The sequence below is a fragment of the Oncorhynchus mykiss genome, chromosome 5 (genome assembly GCF_013265735.2).
Source record: "Oncorhynchus mykiss isolate Arlee chromosome 5, USDA_OmykA_1.1, whole genome shotgun sequence".
In the NCBI taxonomy this organism is placed as follows: domain Eukaryota; kingdom Metazoa; phylum Chordata; class Actinopteri; order Salmoniformes; family Salmonidae; genus Oncorhynchus; species Oncorhynchus mykiss.
Window position 1 is genome coordinate 35,086,142 of NC_048569.1, and position 25,957 is coordinate 35,112,098.

Genomic DNA, 25,957 nt, shown 5'->3' on the forward strand with positions numbered 1-25,957 from the left:
CTTTTTTCTCTTTTTATTTTTTTTGTAATACTAAATACTACTTGCAGCTATCTTGGTAGGCTTTAGGTTGGTAGACTAAATCAATAAATCAATAACTCAATGTACTGAATAAGAATCACATTCCTTTCAATATTTTACCCAGATTTTAGCAGAGATATATAGAAGCATATTTTGTTCCTTCAAAAAGAACCGCTAGTCAGGAGGATACAGACAGCTCAGGAGGTATGCGTAAATGTGCAGAAAAATTTACATATTTTTTTTAAACGTAGAAAGCATAATTATTATGGATCTAGATTGCAGGAAAACACTGTTTCAGGTGTTTGAATTTTGTTTTGTTTTATTCTGGACCACCTTCCAGTCATCCTCATGTTCTTTGTGCCCCTCAGATTTTTGGGATGCATGACGCCCCTGATTGCATTTTCTCTCTGGTGCATTAGGCTACCATAAAAAAATCTTAAATGGCACAATCAAACCAAATGAAAACTGCAACAGGTAAGCTTATAGTTTGCAAATTGCAATAGCCTATCGTGAAATAGCGTGTGAATGGTCAGCATCATATAATATCCCTTTCTCTCTGTCATTATTTTTTCCTACTTTCAACACACAACCTACAAAGACGTGCACTGTATGCTGAGGGAGAGCCAAGGAAAATATGTTTATTCGGGGGGCGCTCTCTCGCCAGAAGAGGGCATTCCGATTCTTCCTGACAAAGTTGCCGTGATACATGCAGACGTGATGTTAACTACTCAAACGCTTACACTTATGCGCTTCTGGAATTGAGGAGAGAATAGGGGTGAAAGGGGGAATGCTCATCCTGCATGATTTTGGTTTGCTTACCGAGTAAAACTACCACATACCCTTCGAATTCTCCTGTGCTCAGGGTAAGCTTCTTTCGGGGGGAATGTGAATTCCCTGTCAGTCTTACTGTAAACATTTTGGGTCGCTTTTTACTGGGGAGATCTGCTGATATTCACTCAGCCTCTTGGGAAAATCGTTGTTTGAGCATCATGCCATAATGGATGGATGGAGGGTGATGAGAACGTTTCGACTGGAATCTTTAAACTTTGCTATCACGCTTATTTTGGATTGTGATATATGACTTGGATGTGGCATCGTTTGTTCTCAGACGCGCTGTTAAAATTGGACACCACGATTTTACGCGGGAATTATGTGCATGGATATGGTAGAAAACTAGATCGGGAGAAATGTTCCATGGTGAAACTACATGCTTGACACACGGATACCCCTCTGACTCGCTTATATTCCGGGGGCAGCGACGGGCAGGTGCGCGTTGGAATCGGCGGCTGCGCGAAGCGACTGGGGTCCTGGACTAGAACCGTACCGTCTGATGAGAGCGCGTGTCATGCGGACTCAGCTGTCGCGCGCTGTAAGGCTTTAAAACCTGTGGACAGGAGCTGACAGATAAGCTGATATGTGTAAGTATATGTGCCTGTAAATGTATCATATCTGCTCCATGTAGGAAACGAGAGTAAGGTAAGCTGCGTCTTTTCCCTCAAATTCGCTCCCAACATGCCAGCAGACTTGCTGTGTCTGAGTGCATAAAGATCTAGTATGTTCACATAAAAATTGTGTATTTCAACTATGATATTTACCAAAGCATTGTTATTTTTGATCTGTTATTAAACACGTTCAGCACGCTATTGTCCCTATGAATTTAGTCTGGATATGCCAAACAGAGTCGCAGAGCTGCAATGTGGTTATTTTATTTATTTTATTGTTGTACTACAGACGATGAATGCCTGTGTGCGATTAACAATTGGACACATGTCAAATACGCCAATATGCCGTTCAAGCTTTGCCAGAGATTGCATCTGAATAACTGTTCGGTTTACAAAAAGCTCTATAGTGTAGTAATGCATCCGTTCGTTAGCTATATGGTTTGGAGCATCCTATTTCTTTTTACCTGGTTTATGAAGAAAATTCGGATCATTGACTGGGACTGGAATGCTAATTATGGCATATGTTGGATGCAAGTCAACTTTACAAAGCGTGGTCCTGCATAATTTTCGAAAGCCCATTCATGGTTATGTTTTCTTCATTTCGTGATCTAGAAGTGTCAGTGGTATGTCCAACATTAACTGGGAACAGACCATTTGAGTTTCATGAGTGGATTACATCCAGATGAAGTACGCAGATAAATTGTGCTAATAAAATCGATTCATATTTTATTTTGCTTTGCTATATCATAAATCAGTAGGCTAGTGCACCTGCTCCTTGTTTAGCCTTGAAGACAGTCTGTTATGCGCTCTCTTGCTGTTTGGTCATTGAGAGATGATTGTGGATCATTTTTGTTATTTGACCTAGCATCTACAAGAGGCTTGATGAATGCCATTTGGAGCACGAATAGCCTGCAAATTTCAGCATTAAATAGTGTGAGCATGTTCGCTCAAGTGTGTCTGTGTGTGTGTGTGTAGGTGCGTTTGCGTGCGTGCTCGCGTGCGTGTGTGATGAGGGGCAAACCTACGGATGTGGTTAGATTTTTTAATAGCTTCCCCCCTGGTGTTTGAAATCATCAGTATGTTTTTGTTAGCAGTTCATTTATCCACAGCCATTATTGAACTCTTACACGGATGGTCAAATGCACTGGCTATGCTGTGCCATTATTTTTGAAGGTGGTATGATTTATCAGGCTACTGCACTGCATCGATACATTGTTTACCAGGGGCGTTATGCACCACAAAAATCTGAGGGGGCACAAATTATGTTAGGATGACTGGGGGGTGGTCTGGAGAAGGGCTACATTTGAGCATTTTGCCAAAACCTTAAACAGATTTTTCCTGCTATCTAGAGCCATATTCATTATGTTTAAATCGATGTAAAAAAATATGTGTATTTTTCTGCATATCTAATCATACCTCTTGATTTGTCTGTATGGAACCACCTGACTGGTGGTTCCTTTTCAAAATCAACTAAATAGGCTTCTCTGCATCCCTGCTAAAATCTTGGTAGAAGATTTAAAGGAATGTGAGTCTTATTCAGTAGGCCTACATTTAGTTATTGCTTGCTTTTCTAAAGTATACCAACCTTGCCAGCAGGCATGCCAGCTAAGATAGTTAGACAAACTAGCTTCTCTTACTTGATTGATAGCCTGAAATGACTTCTTGGTAGCTAGATATGAGATTGGGATATTGGGAACTTATCTGGGCAAGCTAAAGCCAACTTCATGAAATTGCTAGGTGGCTAGTACTATTAAAAAACCCAAGAACAAATCTGAGGGGCACGTGCCCGCTATGGACATGACGTCTCTGTTGTTTAATGCAAAATTGGTCTGAAATAACTAAATCTGCAACCCAAAAAAATCACACATGAATAAGGATAAATATGACTATTTATTATTTAGTAATAATTTTGCAACAGCCTTCAAGTGCTTGAGCACTTGAATTGCTTATGACCATCATGCAGGGTGGATTGCATTAATTGTGCTTTTTCTCTCTTCCTTAGGTAACAAGCAACACTACTCACTTGTATTCTAACGCATCATTTCCATTACACAAAAGCACCTTTGTCATCCATAAACTTTGGTCTTGTAATCACATTACCGTTGTTGATTACTTAAACATTGCTCCCTCAGTCATCTCACTGACCATTGGCAGTTAAACCCCTGACTCCTCTGATGCCATTTGTTAGCTGCATCATGTGGTGCATGACGCAGGGCTTCATGGCCCATAAACTGATGAGGTACACGCACTGCCATGCACTGCAATGTGGTCTTGTTTCTGCAAATACAAAGCCCACAAGCCAAATAGCAATATGAGCTTCTGTGCCAACAGGTTGAATAGAAAATACGTTTTGCACCTTTTTATGCATAGGGAATGTGCCCAAAATAGTGTTAATCCACATTAGTCATCATTGCCTCAGCACCAAATTATATATATATTTTTTGTAACAGTGATTTACAGTGCCTTCAGAAAGTATTCATACCCATTGATTTATTCCATAGTTTGTTACATCCTGAATTCAACATTTATTAAATAGATTTTGTTCTCACCTATCTACCCCATAATGACAAAGTGAAAACATGTTTTTTGAAATTTTTGCATATGTATTGAAAATGAAATACAGAAATATCTCATTTACATAGCAGTCAAAAGTTTGGACACAAAAGTTTGGAGACTTTATTTAGACTATTTTCTAACTTGTAGAATAATAGTGAGGACCTCAAAACTGTGAAATAACACATATGGAATCATGTAGTAACCTAAGAACTGTTAAACAAATCCAAATATATTTTATATTTGAGATTCTTAAAAGTAGCCACCCTTTGCCTTGACGACAGCTTTGCACACTCTATGCATTCTTTCAACCAGCTTCATGAGGAATGCTTTTCCAACATTCTTGAAGGAGTTCCCACATATGCTGAGCACTTGTTTGCTGCTTTTCCTTTGCCCTGCTGTCCAATTCATCCCATACCATCTCAATTGGGTTGAGGTCAGGTGATTGTGGAGGCCAGGTCATCTGATGCAGCACTCCATCACTCTCCTTAGTCAAATAGCCCTCACGCTGCCTGGGGGTGTGTTTTGGGTCATTGTCCTGTTGAAAAACAATTGATAGTCCCACTAAGCGCAAACAAGATGGAATTTCGTATCGCTGCAGATTGCTGTGGTAGCCATGCTAGTTAAGTGTACCTTTAATTCTAAATAAATCACAGACACTGTCACCAGCAAAGAACCCCCACACCATCACACCTCCTCTTCCATGCTTCACGGTGTGAACCACACATGCAGAGAGCATTCGTTCACCTACTCTGTGTCTCACAAAGACACGGCGGTTGGAACCAAAAATCTCAAATTTGGACTCATCACACCAAAGGACAGATTTCCACTGGTCTAATATCCATTGCTCATGTTTCTTGGCCCAATCAGGTCTCTTCTTCTTATTGGTGTCCTTTAGTAGTGGTTTCTTTGCAGCAATTTGACTATGAAAGCCTGATTCACATTCTCCTTTGAACAGTTGATGTTGAGATGTGTCCATTACTTGAACTCTGTAAAGCATTTATTTGGGCTGCAATTTCTGAGGTTCAGTTAACTCTAATAATGACTTATCCTCTGCAGCAGAGATAACTCTGGGTCTTCCTTTCCTATGGTGGTGCTCATGAGAGCCAGTTTTGTCATAGCGCTTGATGGTTTTTGTGACTGCAATCTTCCAGACTGAATGATCTTCATGTCTTAAAGTAATGATGGGCTGTCGTTTCTCTTTGCTTATTTGAGCTTTTCTTGCCATAATATGGACTTGGTATTTTACCAAATAGGGATATCTTCTGTATACCATCCCTACCTTGTCACAACACAACTGATTGGCTCAGAAGCATTAAGAAGGAAAGAAATTCCACAAATGTGACCGACCGCAATAATTTGGTCTTATGCAGCAAAATTTGAAATTGTGTTTTTTATGTTGGATAAAAGCAGAGATACAGCTTCAAAATGGTATATCATACCCTGCATTTGATGAACAATTGGAAAGTAATTCTGCTTTGAAAGTTGATTAACTGTTAACCTCACTTTTGAGAAAATTGTATTTTAATGTTTTGGTACCTACAGGAGAGCTCTTCTTTGTCTACTGTACATCCATTCAGCATCGTACACACACCTTCTTTTTTGTTGTTGAATTTTTACCCCTTTTTCTCCCCAATTTCATGGTATCCAATTGCTGCGTTAGACACATAGATACTATCTTGTCTCATTGCTACAACTCGCTACAACTCCCGTACGGGCTCGGGAGAGACGAAGGTTGAAAGTCATGCGTCCTCCGATACACAACCCAACCAGCCACACAGCACGCATCCAACCCAGAAGCCAGCCGCACCAATGTGTCGGCAAACTTGGTTAGCGCGCACTGCGCCCGGCCCGCCACAGGAGTCGCTGGTGTGCGATGAGACAAGGATTTCCCTACCGGCCAAACCCTCCCTAACCTGGACGACACTAGGCCAATTGTGCGTCGCCCCACGGACCTCCCGGTAGCGGCCGGTTACGACAGAGCCTGGGCGCGAACCAAGAGTCTCTGGTGGCGCAGCTGGCGCTGCAGTACAGCGCCCTTAACCACTGCGCCACCCGGGAGGCTATTAATATCACTTTCTATCTACGGACTGAATATACTCTCCTGCAACCCGCCTCAGCCAATGTGGTACGGATCTTCTATTTGTATACTTATACTTAAGAACTCATCAACTCATCAAAAGCTAGCCAGCTAACTGGCTACCAGCTAACTGGCTACTAGTGCATCAGACTGTTAGCTTAAGAGGCCCATCGGACAAATTCTTTGGCCACTATACCCACCATACGGGAGCCCTGCTGATCCGTTGTCTGAACTTTCGCCTGAACCGGAACCCCAACAAATGCTAGCCAGCAAGCTAATTACTAGCTAGTAGTCAGCTAGCGGTCATCAGCCACCTCTAGCACGGACAACTCTCGCCAGTCTGCATAGCGCGACTCAAACCAGAGCATTTCAAATGTATTTTTCTCCATATCTCCGGATTCCTACTACAAGCTCTGAACCTTTATTTATTTATTTATTTATTTTTAATTAGATTTTTTCACCTTGATCACCGCAGCTAGCTAGCTGCTATTCGAGTGGCCACTCCTGGCTAACATCACTGTCTCGAAGCAATAACCAATTGCTAGGCCCATCTCCCGGCTAGCCAAAGAGGTCCATCAGCCACTACTTGGGCTACAATACCTCTTTTTGCCAACTGGCTTGGACCCCCGCCACTCATTACGACTGGATCACCGACGTGATTCTCCAGATGGGTTTTTTCTCAACTTGCTCCGCCGTCGCTTCATCCCCTGAAATCCCATCCGCTAGCATGCTAGCTGTGGCCTGCTAGCTGTCCAGAGCACATCGGACTGTTAGCTTAAGAGGCCCACCGGACAAATTCTTTGGCCACTATACCTATTCTGCCAAATGGCCTGGTTTACCACACGGAGCCCTGCTGATTTGTCTGCCGACCAGACTTTCTTCTGTCGCAACCTCCCTCCAAGGCCCCTCTGTTAGCTTGCTCTCCCCGGCCTGCAAGCTGCCTGAAGCCACTCTCTGGACTCCTATGATCACTTGGCTACGCATGCCTCTCGCTAACGTCAATATGCCTTGTCCATTGCTGTTTTGGTTAGTATGTATTGCCTTATTTCACTGTAGAGCCTCTAGCCCTGCTCAACACTGCGGTGACATCACCTGGTTGAAATTATATTTCTAGGGACCATATCTCTTTCATCGTCACTCTAGGCACAGGTTTACCATCACGGTATCCACATCCTACCATACCTTTGTCTGTACATTATGCCTTAAATCTATTTTAACGTGCCCAGAAATCTGCTCCTTTTACTCTCTGTTCTGAAAGTACTAGACGACCAGTTATTTTAGCCTTTAGCCGTACCCTTATCCTACTCCTCCTTTGTTCCTCCAGTGATGTGGAGGTTAATCCAGGCCCTGCAGTGCCTAGCTCCACTCCCATTCCCCAGGCGCTATTATTTGCTGACTTCTGTAACCTTAAAAGCCTTGGATTCATACATGTTATCATTAGAAGCATCCTTTGTTTTAGCATTAGTTTGTTTTATTCACTGCTCTAGCACACTCTGCCAACCCGAATGTCCTAGCTGTGTCTGAATCCTGACTCAGGAAGACCACCAAAACCCCTGAAATGTCCATCCCTATCTAAACATTTTCCGACAAGATAGAACTGCCAAAGGGGGCAGTGTTGCAATCTACTGCAGAGATAGCCTGCAGAGTTCTGTCTTACTATCCAGGTCTGTACCCAAACAATTCAAGCTTCTACTTTTAAAAATCCACCTTTCCAGAAACAAGTCTCTCACCGTTGCCGCTTGCTATTGACCACCCTCTGCCCCCAGCTGTGCCCTGGACACCATATGTTAACTGATCGCCCCCCCCCCCCATCTATCTTCAGAGCTAGTGCTGCTAGGTGACCTAACACCCCGGCCATCCTACAATCTAAGCTTGATGCCCTCAATCTCTCACAAATGATCAATGAACCCACCAGGTAAAACCCCAAATCCGTAAACACGGGCACCCTCATAGATATCATCCTAACCAACTTGCCCTCCAAATACACCTGCTTTTAACCAAGATCTCAGCAATCACTGCCTCATTGCCTGCATCCGTAACGGGTCTGCGGTCAAACGACCACCCCTCATCACTATCAAACGCTCCCTAAAACACTTCAGCAAGCAGGCCTTCCTAATGGACCTGGCACGGGTATCCTGGAAGGATATTGACCTCATCCCGTCAGTAGAGGATGCCTATTCATTCTTTAAAAATGCCTTCCTCACCATCTTAAATAAGCATGCCCCTTTCAAAAAATGTAGAACCAGGAACAGATATAGCCCTTGGTTCTCTCCAGACCTGACTGCCCTTGACCAGCACAAATACATCCTGTGTCGTTCTGCATTAGCATCGAATAGCCCCCGTGATGTGCAACTTTTCAGGGAAGTCAGAAACAAATATGCACAGACAGTTAGGAAAGCTAAGGCTAGCTTTTTCAAGCAGAAATTTGCATCCTGTAGCACAAACTCAAAAAAGTTCTGGGACACTGTAAAGTCCATGGAGAATAAGAACCCCTCCTCCCAGCTGCCCACTGCACTGAGGCTAGGAAACACTGTCACCACCGATAAATCCACTATAATTGAGAATTTCAATAAGCATATTTCAACGGCTGGCCATGCTTTCCACCTGGCTACCCCATCCCGGTCAACAGCCTGGCACTCCCCACAGCAACTCGTCCAAGCCTCCCTATTTCTCCTTCACCCAAATCCAGATAGCTGATGTTCTTAAAGTACTGCAAAACCTGGACCCATACAAATCAGCTGGGCTAGACAATCTGGACGCTTTCTTTTTCAAATTATCTGCTGAAATTGTCGCAACCCCTATTATTAGCCTGTTCAATCCCTCGTATCGTCTGAGATTCCCAAAGATTTGAAAGCTGCCTCGGTCGTCCCCTTCTTCAAAGGGAGAGACACTCTAGACCCAAATTGCTCCAGACCTATATCTATCCTACCCTGCCTTTCTAAGGTCTTCGAAAGCCAAGTCAACAAACAGATTACCGACCACTTTGAATCCCACCGTACCTTCTCTGCTATGCAATCTGGTTTCAGAGCTGGTCATTGGTGCACCTCAGCCATGCTCAAGGTCCTAAACGGTATCATAACCTACATCGATAAGAGACATTACTGCGCAGCCATATTAATCGACCTGGCCAAGGCTTTCGATTCTGTCAATCACCACATTCTTATTGGCAGACTCAACAGCCTTGGTTTCTCAAATGATTGCCTCGCCTGATTCACCAACTACTTCTCTGATAGAGTTCAGTGTGTCAAATCGAAGGGCCTGTTGTCTGGACGTCTTGCGGTCTCTATGGGGGTGCCACAGGGTTCAATTCTCGGACTGACTCTCTTCTCTGTATACATCAATGATGTCGCTCTCGCTGCTGGTGATTCTCTGATCCACCTCTACGCAGACGACACCATTCTGTATACTTCTGGCCCTTCTTTGGACACTGTGTTAACTAACCTCCAGACGAGCTTCAATGCCGTACAACTCTCCTTCCATGGCCTCTAACTGCTCTTAAATGCAAGTAAAACTGTGTGCATGCTCTTCAACCGATCACTGCCTGCACCAGCCCGCCCGTCCAGCATCACTTCTCTGGACGGTTCTGACTTGTATATGTGGACATCTACAAATACCTAGGTGTCTGGCTAGACTGTAAACTCTCCTTCCAGACTCACATTAAGCATCTCCAATCCAAAATTAAATCTAGAATGCGCTTCCTATTTCGCAACAAAGCATCCTACACTCATGTAGCCAAACATACCCTCGTAAAACTGACCATCCTACCGATCCTTGACTTCGGCGATGTCATTTATAAAATGACACCCACACTCTCCTCAACAAATTGGATGCAGTTTATCATAGTGCCATCCGTTTTTTCACCAAAGCCCCATATATTATCCACCACTGCGACCTGTACGCTCTCATTTGCTGCCCATCGCTTCATACTCGTCGCCAAACCCACTGGCTCCAGGTCATCTACAAGTCTCTGCTAGGTAAAGCATCCGCCTTATCTCAGCTCACTGGTCACCATAGCAGCACCCACCCGTAGCACGTGCTCCAGCAGGTATATCTCACTGGTCACCTCCAAAGCCAATTCCTCCTTTGGCCGCCTCTCCTTCCAGTTCTCTGCTGCCAATGACTGGAACGAACTGCAAAAATCTCTGAAGCTGGAGACGCTTACCTCCCTCACTAGCTTTAAGCACCAGCTGTCAGAGCAGCTCACAGATCACTGCACCTGTACATAGCTCATCTGTAATTAGCCCATCCAATCTACCTCATCCCCATACTGTATTTATTCATGATCTTGCTCCTTTGCACCCTAGTATGCACATTCATCTTCTGTACATCCTACCATTCCAGTGTTTAATTGCTGTATTGTAATTATTTCACCACCATGGCCTATTTATTGCCTTACCTCTCTTATCCTACCTCATTTGCACATGCTGTATATTTTTCTACTGTATTTTTGATTGTATGTTTGTTTATTCCATGTTTGACTCTGTGTTGTTGTATGTGTCGAACTGCTTTGCTTTATCTTAGCCAGGTCGCAGTTGCAAATTAGAACTTGTTCTCAACTATCCTACCTGGTTACATAAAGGTGAAATAAAATGAAATAAAAGATCAATAAATGTGATACCGCCACAATCAGGTTATATTTACATTACAATTATGACAGTTTATCCATGGAGACTTAATTGGCCAATGTGCTGAGGTCTAGCACCTGCCTTTAGTGAATGTATATTTGAGAAAGACTTGGAGAGGGCAGTGGGTGGCTCTGAGAGAGGATGTGACAGCCTCATCTATAGTGTTGTGAGGGCTGTGGGTTGATTGGTTATTCTCTGTCACTCCGCCCTGGCGGAACTGTTCCGCCAGGGGAAATCAGAAAACAGATGCAAGGCAGAAACAAATCTATACTAACACACAGTCTGTTCCTGCGTGTGTGTGTGCACGAGCTTGCATGAGTGCACGCACATTTGGATATTGGTGTATTGAGGAGAATCCACCACATTCTCTCTCTCATCGAGTTGACCTTGTTTGTACTGTAGACCGCCTACTTCAGTAACTGCAAATACCAAACTGCAAATACCAATGCAATCTGCAGAGCATTTTTGTAATTACACAAAGACATCTGCGTTTCCTCAGAGCATTGAGGCAATATGAACACAGGACATGAAGCGTTGGTTCCCAAGGACCAGGAAAGTAAGGCTGGCAGTCATCTCAGAGATAATTGGAGACTAATAGGACGGCATAGGCTAGTCTGATGGGATGGCCTTCCCTGTGCGTTAGGCTCCTGTCCAGCCACAATGTGTGCATGGCTGCGCCTGATACTAGTTTTGTCAATGGCAGACAACTCAACAATGAGCCACTTGTGTGTTCAAAGATCATAGCATAGTGGCTATTTGCCAAGTTATTGTTTATTTGTCTGTACATTAAGTCAGCGGTGTGCTTTTCCTCCCATTCTTTGTTTAATAACAGAAGGATCCATATCCCTGCCATCATCCTCGCCGCAGTAGTAGTAGTTGTTGTAATAGTGGTAGTAGTAGTAATAGTAGTAGCAGTAGTAGTAGTTGTAGTAGTATTAAGGCACTGACACAAATGATTGCCTGAAAGAAATTGATAATAAGAAGATTGTGGGAGCTGTTTTGTTAGACTTCAGTGCAACTTTTGACATTATCCATCATAGTCTGCTGCTTAAAAAACATATGTGTTTTGACTTTACATCCTCTGCCATATCGTGGATCAAGTGTTACTTATCTAACATAACACAGAGGGTGTTCTTTAATGGATGCCTCTCTAACGTAAACCAATTAGAGTTAGGCATACCACAAGCTAGCTGTCTTGCCCCCTTACTTTTTGTATATTTTTACTGTCTTCAGAAACTATTCATACCCCTTGACACATTTTGTTGTGTTACAGCCTGAGTTCAAAATTTATTAAATGACTTTTGTCCCGTATCCATCTACACACAATAACAAAGTGAAAACATGTTTTTCAAAATGTTTGCAAATGAATTGAAAATGAAATATAGAAATATTTTTATCTACGTAAGAATTCCCACCCCTTTGCTGTGACACTGCAAATTGAGCTCAGGTGCATCCAATTTTCTTTGATCATCCTTGAGATGTCACAACAACCTGTTTGGAGTCCACCTGTTGCCAATTCAGTTGTTTGGACATAATGTCTACATAAGGTCCCACAGTTGACAGTGCATGTCAGAGCAGAAACTGTACCATGAAGTTTAAGGAACTGTCCGTAGATCTCCGAAATATAATTATGATGAGGAATATATCTGGGGAAGGGTATAAAACAATTTTGAGAGTGTTGAAAGATTCTTTGAGCACAGTGGTCTCCATTATTGGGAAATGGAAAACAATACGGAACTACCTAGATTGCCTAAAGCTGGCGGTCTGACCACACTAACCAACCGGGCAAGAAGGACCTTGGTCAGGGAGGTGACCAAGAACCCAATGACCTCTCTGACAGAACTACATTGTTTCTTGGCTGAGATGGGAGAACCTGCCAGAAGGACAACAGTCTCTACAGCACTTCACCAATCTGGGCTTTATGGGAGAGTGGAAAGAGGGAAGCCACTTCTGAGAAAAAGTCACATGATAGCACGCCTGGAGTTTGCAAAAAGGCACATGAAAGACTCTGAGAGCATAAGGAAAAAGATGATGTGTTCTGATGAGACAAACATTTAATTTGGCCTGAATGCAAAGTGCTATGTCTGGAAAAAAAAACAGGTACAGCTCATCAGCTGTCTAACATCCCTAACGTAAAGCATTGGGGTAGCAGCATCATGCTATAGGGATGCTGGGAGACTAGTAAGGATAGAGGGAACAATTAATGTAGCCAAATACAAGAAAATCCTTAATGAGAACCTGCTTCAGAGTACTATTTTATTTTTTGTTTTTGCCAAAGCAATGGTCTAATGGCTTCAGAACAAGAATGTGAAAGTCCTTGATTGGCCCAACCAATGCCCAGACGTAAATCCCATTGAAAATCTGTGGAAAGTCTTGAAGATTGCTATTTCCACAGCTCCCCATCTAGCTTAACAGAGCTTGGGAATTTTTGCAAGATAGAATAAGAGAAAATCCACAAATCCAGTTCAAAGCTTATACAGACATACCCAACACGACTCAAACCTTTAATCGCCGCTTGTCACGCCCTGACCTGAGTATTCTTTGTTTTATTTATATATTTTGGTTAGGTCAGGGTGTGACGAGGGTGGTATGTGTGTTTTGTCTCATCTAGGGTTTTTGTACTGGCTAGGGGTTCTGTAGATTTATGGGGTTGTTTCCATCTAGGTGTTTATGTAGGTCTATGGTTTCCTAGATTGGTTTTCAATTAGAGGCAGGTGTTTATCGTTGTCTCTGATTGGGAACCATATTTAGGCAGCCATCTACTTTGGGTATTTGGTGGGTTATTGTCTATGTTATGTTGCATGTTATCACAGTGTTTATATAGCGGTCACGCTAGTCTTAATCGTTTTGTTGTTTTTTCTTTAAGTGTTCTTCTTGTTCTTCATTCAATAAAGAATGTATTCACACCACGCTGCGATTTGGTCCCCTCCATACAACGACCGTGACACCGCTAAAAATGCTTCTACAAAGTATTGACTCAGGGTGTGAATACTTATGTAAATTAGATATTTCTGTCTTTCATTTTCAATACATTTGCAAAAATGTCTAAAAACCTGTTTCACTGTCATTATGGGGTATTGTGTGTAGATGGGTGAGAGAAAACATTTAATCCATTGTGAATTCAGGCTGTAACACGACCACGTGGAATAAGTCAAAGTATGAATACTTTCTGAATGCACTATAATGACTGACCACTAGCCTTGAGTCAGTGGTTCTATGTACAGTGCCTTCAATAAGGATTCATACCCCTTGACTTCACGTCACCAGTCTTTCTGGGTAAGTCTCTAAGAGCTTTGCACACCTGGATTGTAGAATATTTGCATTTTTATTTTAAAAATTCTGTCAAATTGTGTCAAGTTGGTTGTTGATCATTGCTAGACAGCCATTTTCAAGTCTTGCCAAAGATTCCCAAGCCGATTTAAGTCAAAACTATAACTTGGCCACTCAAGAACATTCATTGTTGTTGTGGTAAGCAACTCCAGTGTGTATTTGGCCTTGTGTTTAAAGTTATTGTCCTACTGAAAGGTGAATTTGTCTCCCAGTGTTTACTGAAAGCAGGCATACCCATAACATTATGGAGCCACCACCATTCTTGAAAATATGAAGAATGTTACTCAGTTATGTGTTCTATTGGATTTGACCCAAACTTAACACATATTCAGGACAAAATTGAATTGCTTTGCCAATTTTCTTTTGCAGTATTACTTTAGTTCCTTGTTGCAAACAGGATGCATGTTTTTAAATATTTTTATTCTGTACAGTCTTCCTTCTTTTGACTCTGTCAATTAAATTAGTATTATAACTACAATGTTGTTGATCCATCCAGTTTTCTCCCTTCACAGCCATTAAACTCGTAATTGTTTTATAGTCACCATTGGCCTCATGGTGAAATCCCTGAACAGTTTCATTCCTCTCTGGCAACTGAGTTAGGAAGGACGCATATATCTTTGTAGTGACTGGGTGTATTGATACACCATCAAAAGTGTAATTAATAACTTCACCATGCTCAAAGGGATATTCAATGTCTGCTTCTTTTTTTTACCCATCTACCAATAGGTCTTAAATTCAGGCCGTAACACAACAACATTTTGAACAAGTTGAGGGTTGTGAAAACTTTCTGAAGGCTCTCTATGCTGATGACTCAACATTATACACGTCAGCTACCACAGCATGTGAAATCACTGCAACATTTAAAAAAGAGCAGTTTTAGTCCGTTTTAACGTCATTACTAGCCACTGACTCAGTTTTAGAGTCAGTGGCTAGTAATAAGCTAGGCAGAAATATATCAAAAACGTAAAGCTTTGAATTTGAGACAAATCATTCACTAAACCATAAACCTCATCTAAGTCTTGTAATGAATAATGTGGCAATTGAGCAAGTTGAGGAGACTAAACTGCTGGGTGTAATCCTAGATTGTAAACTGTCATGGTCAAAACATATTGATGCAATGGTAGCTAAGATGGGGAGAAGTCTGTTCGTAATAAAACGCTGCTCTGATTTCTTGACATCACAATCAACTAAACAAGTCCGATAGGCCCTAGTTTTATCACACCTGGACTACTGCCCAGTTATATGGTCAAGTGGCACAAAGAAGGACATAGGCAATTTACAGTTAGCCCAGAAAGAGCAGCCCTCCTGGCCTTTAATTGTACACGGAGAGCTAATATCAATAACATGCATGTCAATCTCTACTGGCTCAAAATAGAGGAGAGATTGTCTGCATCACTGCTTGCTTTTGTGAGGGGTATTGACATGTTGAACGCACAAACTGTCTGTTCAAACAGCTACTACACTGCTCAGACACCCATACATACTCCACAAGACAGTCCAGAACAAACTGGGAAGCTCACAGTACTACATAGAGCCATGTCTACATGGAACTCTCTTCCACATCAAGTAACTCAAGCGAGAAATAAAATCTGATAAAAAAACGGATAAAACAGCACCTCACGGCACAAGTCGGACTATGAAGAGACACATGCATACGCACACACACGTTGTATTGTACATTTTAGATTTTACATGTGTAAAAAATTAAGTAAAAATGTCTTATATGATGTATTATTTTGTTTGTGATGTAGGCTGTTGTTTTGTTTTGTTGTGATGTAATTGTTTTATTCCAGTTTGGAACCCAAGAGTAGAAGCTGCTGCCTTGGCTAATGGGTATCCTAATAAATGCAAAATACTAAAAGTAGTGGTAGTAGTAGTAGCTGTTGTAGTTGTGGTTGTAGTAGTAGGAGCAGTAGCAGTAGCAGTAGTAGTAGTAGTAGTAGTAGTAGCTGTTGTAGTAGTAGTAGCTGTTGTATTAGTAGTAGTAGTAGTAACTGCTGTAGTAGTAGTAGTAGTGGTAGTAGTAGTAGTAGTAGTAGTAGTAGTAGCTGTTGTAGTAGTAAGAGGAGGAGCAGTAGCAGTAGTAGGAGTAGTAGTAGTAGCAGGAGGAGCAGTAGCAGCAGTAGTAGTAGTAGGAGGAGGAGGAGCAGTAGCAGTAGTAGTAGTAGTAGTAGTAGTAGCTGTTGTAGTAGTAGGATCAGTAGCAGTAGTAGTAGTAGCTGTTGTAGTAGTAGTAGGAGGAGGAGGAGGATCAGTAGCAGTAGTAGTAGTAGTAGCTGTTGTAGTAGTAGGATCAGTAGCAGTAGTAGTAGTAGCTGTTGTAGTAGTAGTAGTAGGAGGAGGAGCAGTAGCAGTAGTAGAAGTAGTAGCTGTTGTAGTAGTAGGATCAGTAGCAGTAGTAGTATTAGTAGTAGCTGTTGTAGTAGTAGTAGGAGGAGGAGCAGTAGCAGTAGTAGTAGTAGTAGCTGTTGTAGTAGTAGGATCAGTAGCAGTAGTAGTAGTAGTAGTAGTAGTAGCTGTTGTAGTATTAGTAGTAGGAGGAAGAGCAGTAGCAGTAGTAGTAGTAGTAGCTGTTGTAGTAGTAGGATCAGTAGCAGAAGTAATATTAGTAGTAGTAGTAGTAGCTATTGTAGTAGTAGGAGTAGCAGTAGTAGTAGTAGTAGTTGTTGTAGTAGTAGGATCAGTAGCAGTAGTAGTAGTAGCTGTTGTAGTTATAGTAGTAGTAGTAGCTGTTGTAGTAGTATTAGTAGTAGCTGTTGTAGTAGTAGCAGCTGAGTGATTCTGTTACAGAAATGGATTTATACAGTCTGTCCTAGCACAGTGTGATAATGGTAGTCACAATAAAAAGCTACGGTGTATCAAGGGTGTGCAGAGGTGTGAATGACTGACTTGAATGGGTTGGAACAGGCAAAAACAGCCTATGCAGTTCAAGGGGAAAGTAGTATAAACAACTGAAGTGATAATGGGGGAGTGCTAGGAATTAATAGGTGATAGTTAACCAATATGATATTGTAACCAAATGGTAAGGACAAGGGAAGCATGGTAGAGAGGTGGTAATAGAGACACAGCTTAAGAGTGACACCTCTGAGGGCAACTTCTGTTCATCTCTGAATTAGATAAGAAGCTGAGGAGAAGAAGATGACTTAGTGAAGCATTAGTGCATGGGCCGCTCATTAAACCACACATAGTGTTAATCAGGGCATGAAGGTGCCTAGTGAAGAGGGTACAAGCTAAATTATGTATCTCACAATCTATTTTAATAAAGCTGCACATGAAAACATTTGAGAGTCGAATGCTTCTCACTCGATTCTTTTAGGAGAATGTGTAAATTCACACTGAATCTGATGAACACACTTCGTTTGAGCTGCCCACACATAATGTATCACACAGAAAACACGGAAAAATATGCAATTAAATGTATTTTACAATTAATAAACATTGTTGTGTTTCCATAATGTTGGTTTGCCTAATTAGATCTTTTTTTTGTTAAGAGTGTGGGGCCACACTTTAAATGTAAACCTTTTCTCAATCTCAAGATGCAATTAAGACCAGTCAATTTACTTAGAACGCATTGTAGCGGCTCCTATCAGATAACCTGGCATTATGCTGACCTCACCAGACCTTGATTATGGCATCAGCCAATTATAAATGTTGACGCCAGATGGATGTGAACAAACACTTTTCCATAACATCGTCCTTAACAAAGCACTCTCGTTAGCATCCTACAGATGGCAGCATTGCAGTAGCGTTTTTTTTTAGTTATATTAAAGAAGTTTTTTGCGAGTCCGGACTCAAACCCAGATTGGCGAGCATCCACACTAGAGGAAAGTTTATCGTTCTACAGTGCACCTGTCAATCAACTGATCGCCACATCCTACTGCATGCTGTAGGGCTATTAATAAGGTGGTAGCACAATGCCATTCAGTGCTTTCAGGGTGTGTTCATTGTCATAGTGACAACTGCAAATAATAATTCAATATACATACAATGAAAAATAATGTTTTTAAATGTAGAAATTCAACAGAAGATGCAGTTTAGCCTGCTGTTAATAAAAATGTAGTTATTTGTTACATTTGAATGTGTGTAAAACCTAGTAGTACCACCTGTTTCTCTGAGAGTGAGGTGGATATATAGCATTTTGCAAAAAAAACATTATTATTTGTCTCTGAAATGAAACCATCGAGTGATCGATTTTTAACAAATACATGTCTGTCATCAAACAACCCCATGCTATGAAAATATCATTTTTTAAATTAAATAATAAAAGCAAATTTACCAACATTTCTGAAAATGGAAATATAGCGTAAGGTAATGGAACTCTTCATGTGCTGTAGGATGCTTCTCGGCCTCCATTGGTCAAATAATTAATTCTGATAAACTGTCGCCCCGAGATGATAAAATTTAAATCTGAATTTTAGAACATACATTTTGTTGCACTGAAGCCCAAGTACCATCAAATGCATTGTATTTCTTGGTCTCATTCTATCTCATAATTTGTTCAGTTTTGCGACACATTCGAAACTTTATCATGCAGACAACATCACGGTCATATTTTCTTTCATAGAGCAAAACCTAGGATGATTGGACTGTCACCACGACATACACATGTGATAACCAATGAAACACAGCTATGGACTATGTTAAACCAGACATTCATCCTATCTTTTGATTAGAGGATGTTTACAGGCTATCACATTACGGAGGTTTAGCCCAGAGAAAAGAGCACACATAAGAAATGGATGCACTCCTCAGGAGAAAATCAATGCACCCTTAATAACAGATCGTTAGTGACTCTGTAAGGGGAGCGCTTTTAATGTAAACAGCTCACTCTCACCTAAGGATGAAGACCGATATCACACCAGGCTACATGTACAGATATTGGATCTTCATTTTATCACCCTGTTACAGGAGAACTTTCTGGAAATGTTAAACTTGTAGTGTATTTGAGGTTTAAAAAAGGCTTCTGAAGTTTGTATTTCAGACTTGATTTTCCCCTTAAGAACAATTTATCAACCCCTGCAAAAATGTCTATGAATTATAATCCACATAACAATTCACATTTGCTGTTGCTGCAGGATTCATTTCCTGCTGTAGAAAGCTGGCTCAAAATAAGATCCTGCATCTTCATACTGACCGATTGTCATGATCACCATCACTGATTCAACCGTCTGTATCTGCAGTATTTCTTCTACATGTTTTATAACCCGAAGTAGCAGTAGCAGGATATCCAAAGAGACGGCACGGATTCCCTTTTTTGTCTGTGTGTTTGCTTATTTAATGACGTGTGTTCAAAGGGTTAGTATACATGTATGTATTTTGTTTAGACACAGAGCTGTTTAATTCCATAGGGTTTCTAGAGAGCTGACTCCTTTGTTCAAACTTTTTGGAAGTGAACGCCATGATTTACTCAGACCCTTAACCGCTCTGTTATGGGTCAATGTGAAGTGGCTAGATTCTAAATAGATACGCCTCTGGATTTGTATACACAACCGCCAGCTCCTGAATGTTAATTTGCTGTGTTTCAGCTTGCTTTTATGACATCTCTAGTTTTGGCTCAAGCACTGTGGCGGCTTGTGGGAAGACTCAATTCTGGTCGATTGCAGTTAAAACCAAATTAAAACCACCATTTTCTACACCATTTCCAACCAGATGGGTTGTTGTCAGACACTTTCAGTAAAAATATTTTTTTCCTCTTTCTCTCTCTCTCTCTCTCTCTCTCTCTCTCTCTCTCTCTCTCTGTCCCTCTCTGCAGCCTCTGCCATGCGGCGCCGCTGGCTTATGGTGCCTCTGCTCATGCAGGTGTGGCTGGCAGCATCTCCGTCCCTCAGCGAGCGTCCATGCCCCAAGAGCTGTCGCTGCGATGGGAAAATTGTCTACTGTGAGTCCAGCGGTTTTCGCGATGTGCCCAAGAACCTCTCAGGGGGCTGCCAAGGCCTGTCCTTACGCTACAACAGTCTGGTCAGTCTCAGAGCTGGACAGTTTGTGGGCCTCAACCAGCTCATCTGGCTCTACTTAGACCACAACTACATTGCCTCTGTAGACGTACTGGCCTTCCAAGGCGTCCGAAGGCTCAAGGAGCTGATACTGAGCTCAAACAAGATCACAATGCTCCACAACACCACTTTCCATCCTGTACCCAACCTCCGCAACCTGGACCTGTCTTACAACAAACTGGCGTCTCTGCAGCCGGGCCAGTTCCAGGGCCTCCGCAAGCTCCTCAGCCTGCACATGCGCTCCAACTCCTTGAAAAGCATTCCTGTGCGTCTGTTCCAGGACTGCAGAAACCTGGAGTTCCTGGACCTGGGCTACAACCGCCTGCGCAGCATCACACGCAACGCTTTCTCAGGCCTGCTGAAGCTGACCGAGCTGCACCTGGAGCACAACCAGTTTTCCAAGATAAACTTTTCCCACTTCCCACGCCTCTATAACCTGAGGGCGCTGTACCTGCAGTGGAACCGCATCCGCTCCATGAGCCAGGGCCTGACCTGGACCTGGACCTCCCTGCAGAAGCTGGACCTGTCTGGCAATGATCTGCAAGAGGTGGATGCTACAGTCTACCAATGCTTGCCCAACCTTCAAACACTCAATCTGGATTCCAACAAGCTGACCAACGTGTCCCAGGAGACCGTGTCTGCTTGGATCTCTCTGATCACCATCAGCCTGGCGGGGAACGTGTGGGACTGTGGTCCTGTGGTCTGCCCCCTGGTGGTCTGGCTGAGGAACTTCAAGGGGAACAAGGAGAACAACATGATCTGCGCTGCCCCCAAGGAAGCGCAGGGAGAGAAGGTCATGGATGCTGTTGACACCCACAGTGTGTGTCGGGATAACGCAATCACAACCCTCACGGCCAGCGCCCCACCCACACCATCTAATGACCCAGACCAGACAGAGCGCCGCCCAGTCTACCCCACACCACCCACGCAAGGTGGGAAGAGCGGGGAGGGATCCAAAGGAGGCCCTACCTCTCCAGCTGTTACCTCGGTTGTGGCGCCACCACCTGAACAGTTTGAGCCTGTGTCCTTTCACAAGATAGTGGCGGGGAGCGTTGCCCTGTTCTTGTCTGTGGTGATGATCCTGTTGGTGATCTACGTTTCGTGGAAGCGCTATCCCAGCAGTGTCAAGCAGCTGCAGGAGCACTCGGCTGCAGCTCGTAAGCGCCGGAAAAAAGCCAGAGAGACGGAGCGCACGCTGAGTTCCCCACTGCAGGAGTACTATGTGGACTACAAGCCCACCAATTCGGAGGCCATGGACGTGCTTGTCAATGGGACTGGCTCCTGCACCTACACCATCTCAGGCTCCAGGGAATGCGAGGTATGACCCACACCATCCGCCACCCCTCCTAATCAAATCTCTTCCACAGCGAGGCAACCTGAGGTAAATGTTTACTGCTTTTGATTGATATTACATCAGTGGCTTTATTTCCGTATCTCCCCTCTTGGATTGGCTGTAGCTTTGTTTTGGTAAGGAATGGTGTGCTCTTTGTGGGATGTCGCTATCCTTGCCTTGAGTAGTTTTCATTGTGATCAAAGAAGAGTTATGCTATTCACTTACACCCTTGTCTCTGTTAATAAGAGGAAAAACATTGTTTGATGTAAAATTGTGTTGAAATGCAATAAGTACAACCGATTAGATTTCCTATCCTGAATAATTTCACTAGCTTGTTTGTGATAAGTTACAGTTTTTTCCCATGCATTCTGAGAGGTGGATTCTATTGCTTATTTAGGTGCAGTTTTTACCCACCAAAATGCCAAAGGCATTTTTTGTTTGTGGTTATCATATCTCAGTTCTATTTTCAATTAGCCACTTTGTTTGTGGGGAGATTCATCCCTAGACACTTGGAATGATAATGGACACTGTTGTGACAGCAAGAAGAGTCCCTCTCCACTGATGACTTTATCCTACACCTATTATAGCACAGACTCACAATGGATGCCGGTAAAGACTTCATACACAGCTTCCTCTTACTAGCTTACCATCTATGCCTCTCTGTCTTCATCTTACATTCATATACCTACAGGGGTACAACAGACACACACACACACACACACACATATACAAACAAACACACACAACACACATACATCACAATACATGTACTTCTACAAATATTCATTGTCTAAAACTTCCATAAGGAGTGCCACTGGGAATGTTTGAATTCACTGGACAAATGAATAATTAGACAAACAAAAAGATAAAACACATTTTGTGGAGCGTGTGTCACTGTGGGACAAAGTCCAGTGCTTCTCTTTCTTTTGGAATCACCTTGTTTTTGACAACATAGTAGAATCTCAACGGATAGAAGCTAAGCATACATTTCACATCATTTAAACGTTTACATTTGCTCCTACTGTTTGTTTTGTCCTCTATGTTGCGTCACCCCCAAAAAAAGGTTTGTTTATTTTCAGAACTGTATTTTATAAAGTGTTGTTTTCTTCAGATTACTTGTAAGTGGTCTTCAATCAGGTCTGGTTAAACTGGTCTTGGATCAGTGTTTCAAGGCTTATTCTATGTGTTCACTGTGACCGTTTAGCTCTGATGCTGTTAAAGTGTCTTTATGTATTCTGACGTTTGCCTTTGAAGACAGTGTGTTTGTTTGTCTGTCTAGCTGTGGATTTTATGACTTTGGTGATTTGGCCCACTCATATGCTTTTTTATATGCTGTGTTACGCAATATGTATTACTCTTACAAGGTAGGGAATTGCTCAAATGGGTCTTCAACAAGTTCAAAGGAAAAGGATACACTAATATTCATCTGCAATTTCAGGTAATTTTTCCTTTCTTCTTTTGGACAACTCTCATATTTATTCAGGCCTGAAAATGTGACAAGCAAAACCGTGTTTGCTAACAGGATACAAAAAAAACGTAAATTTGTCTTATGACATCACAGTGTTCCTGAGATAAATGTATGTTTATTTCCCATAAAAAGCAAGATCATTAAGTCAGATTGTTAATTGCTTGAACAGCATCACACCACAAACACCAAAAGAATTGGTCTGCAATTCAGCAAGCAAGCTGAACTTAGATGGTAGTGTCTTTAGTTGACAATTAGGCATGCGGGGGATTTCAAACACTCACCGTTAGTGAGAGAATATCTCTCTCATCCTCCTAATCCTGTCTCTTACACACTGCGGTTCTGTGCCGTCGCTTTTCACAATGCCTTTTGATCCTTGCTTAATGAGGGTGTTAGATCACCAATATAGCAATCGGATTACCTGGAAAAGAAGCAAAGACTGCTCTCTTCCTTAAAAATTTCCCCAAGGCAACCCAAGTGCATCTTTATTGGTACTCTCCACTTATATATTCCCTACCTAATTTGCTTTCTCTCCTTGTCCCTCTTCCTCATTTTATTATCTCTACAACATCCATTCTTGTTCTCTTCTCCCCGTCTGGCTTGGTGGTCGCCATTTTCTCCCTTATTTCCTTTTAAAATCCACTTTTCAAAGCCTTAAACTTATTTTATTGAAGCTTCTAGACTTATTTTACAACATGATGAGCCACTGGGATTTTGCATTCATTGCATGTGTTTTAATTGTTTATGCAGTTATGTAGCTGTTTGCTTACACTAGTAGTGCAGGACTTTTTCTCCTCCGGACAAAAATAACCTTGTCAGGTTATTGTGGCTGACAGTGCCATTAGAGTCATCCTGGGCTGGAGGCACGGCAGCCTGAAGAGTTGTGAGACAGGCAGACAGGCAGTTGGCTGGCAGCGAGACAGGCAGAGAGACAGGTAGAACAGTAGAGAGGCAGAGAGACAGGTAGAACAGTAGACTGGCAGTGAGACAGGCAGAGAGACAGGTAGAACAGTAGACTGGCAGAGAGACAGGTAGAACAGTAGACAGGCAGAGAGACAGGTAGAACAGTAGACTGGCAGCGAGACAGGCTGAGAGACAGGTAGAACAGTAGACTGGCAGAGAGACAGGTAGAACAGTAGACAGGCAGAGAAACAGGTAGAACAGTAGACTGGCAGCGAGACAGGTAGAACAGTAGACTGGCAGCGAGACAGGCAGAGAGACAGGTAGAACAGTAGACTGGCAGCGAGACAGGCAGAAAGACAGGTAGAACAGTAGACAGGCTGAGAGACGGGTAGAACAGTGGACTGGCAGCGAGACAGGCAGAGAGACAGGTAGAACAGTAGACTGGCTGAGAGACAGGTAGAACAGTAGACTGGCAGCGAGACAGGCTGAGAGACAGGTAGAACAGTAGACTGGCAGCAAGACAGGCAGAGAGACAGGTGAAACCAGGTAAGCTGGAAGGGCAGGATACATAGAAGGTAGGAAACTTGACTCACAGACAGGAAAGGCAGTTAGGCAGGCCGAAAAATCAGCAGCCATCCAGACTAGACAGATAGATTGGCAGTGCTGGGTCCACACATACACAAAGACAGCTCTCCACAGACAGCTGTCCATCCTGTGATCACCGCCAGTGCAAAGCCTCTTTTTTTGCCAGATCAGAGGTCTTTAAGCAAAGTCCAGCAGATTGGCATGTTTTCCTCTGTGGCTGGATCAAACTGCAAGGCAAAAGAGGAAACAACAGACAGAATTAAAGGACAGATCCTATCAAACCAATGTCAAATCCTTTTGCCCAATTCAGATCAGTAAGTATGTCTGTAACTTATTGAGGCCAGCTGTGCTGAATTTATCATGATCTGACACACTTTGGCCGCTTTTACACAATTGGGCTGCGTTTACATAGGCATTTACACAGACAGCCCAATTTTTCCACTAATTGGTCTTTGAAATGGGCTGCCTGTGTTAGCGCAGGCTAACGTTACTATTCATAGATTCACTTTTGATGAATATAAACAGTAGATAAATCCATGGTTTCCTGCTTATGGCGAAAGACACACAGTGGCTGCGTTTGCACAGGCAGCCAAATTCTGATATTTTTTCCACTACTAATTGGTCTTTTGACCAATCACATCAGATCTTTTCACATTAGATATTTTTCAGAGCTGATCTGATTGGTCAAAAGACCAATTTGTGAAAAAAACATCAGAATTAGGCTGCCTGTGTAAATACAGCCAGTTTCAGAGTTCAAATACCTTCCTCCTGTGTGTAGGTGTGTGTCTCTGCTTGAGTGCCTGTGCAGGATATGCACACGTGGGCACATACAAGAAACCTTTCGCTCTCCTGCTAGGCTATTCTTAGAGGTCTCATATCTTTGTTTTTTCCACCCTTTTCCTATGCTTCTTCAAGCACACATTATTTTTAGTGAATTACCTATCTATCCTTCGCCCCAGTCAGGCTCCTGCTCTATGGCAAGTACTGCTGCTGCTGCTGCTGCATAGACTCTAATGCCATTTGGCTGCCTTCCACTGCAGGAAAATGCATGCCACTCACAATTGATGAGTTCTATTCTCCCTGCAAGGGTATATATAGTATTCTATCCTCACATGTCCAGTGTGTAGCTTTTTCACATCATAGGAACGGGATAGATTCAGACACACGTTTGAAGTCTCTTACCATCGCAAAAAACGGTGTTTTCATCAATGTCATGCATCCCCAGGCATTGACTAGCATGGATGTGTGCAAGAGAGAGAGATGGGGTGGGAGAAGGAGGAAGAGAGAGAGCGGAAGAGAAGGGAGAGAGAGCAACAGAAGGGTGGCGAGAGAGATAAAGGGAGAGGGGGAGAAAGAGAGGGGGGAGAGAGAGAGAGAGAGACACGCTCACACACACACATTCTCTAGAGATACAGTATGTCTCCTATGAAGCGACCCTGAGGGTGCTCCTTGCATACATGTCATATATTCAAAGGCTGTCTTTCACCATGAAAAATAATGGTGCCTTTTATCAATTGGATTAGCAAGGTAATAAAAGTTTTTTTTTTTTTTGCAAAACCGACAATGGATTCATTTGGGATTGATTGTGCCATGAAGCCAGCAAGTACACTTAGGGATCAGAGCCCCACCA

The 25,957-nt window shown here is 42.6% G+C and overlaps 1 protein-coding gene across 1 annotated transcript in view; it reads left to right on the forward strand.

The window, feature by feature from the left end:
• The first annotated feature begins 684 nt into the window (after window positions 1-684).
• The window catches only part of LOC110523660 (leucine-rich repeat transmembrane neuronal protein 4), a 112,166-nt gene continuing 86,893 nt past the window's right edge, over window positions 685-25,957 (forward strand). The window contains exons 1-2 of the mRNA XM_036977338.1: window positions 685-1,436; window positions 19,801-21,359. Of these exons, the coding sequence (XP_036833233.1) occupies window positions 1,433-1,436; window positions 19,801-21,359 (1,563 nt within the window). The 5' untranslated portion in view covers window positions 685-1,432. The remainder of the gene's footprint in view (window positions 1,437-19,800; window positions 21,360-25,957) is intronic.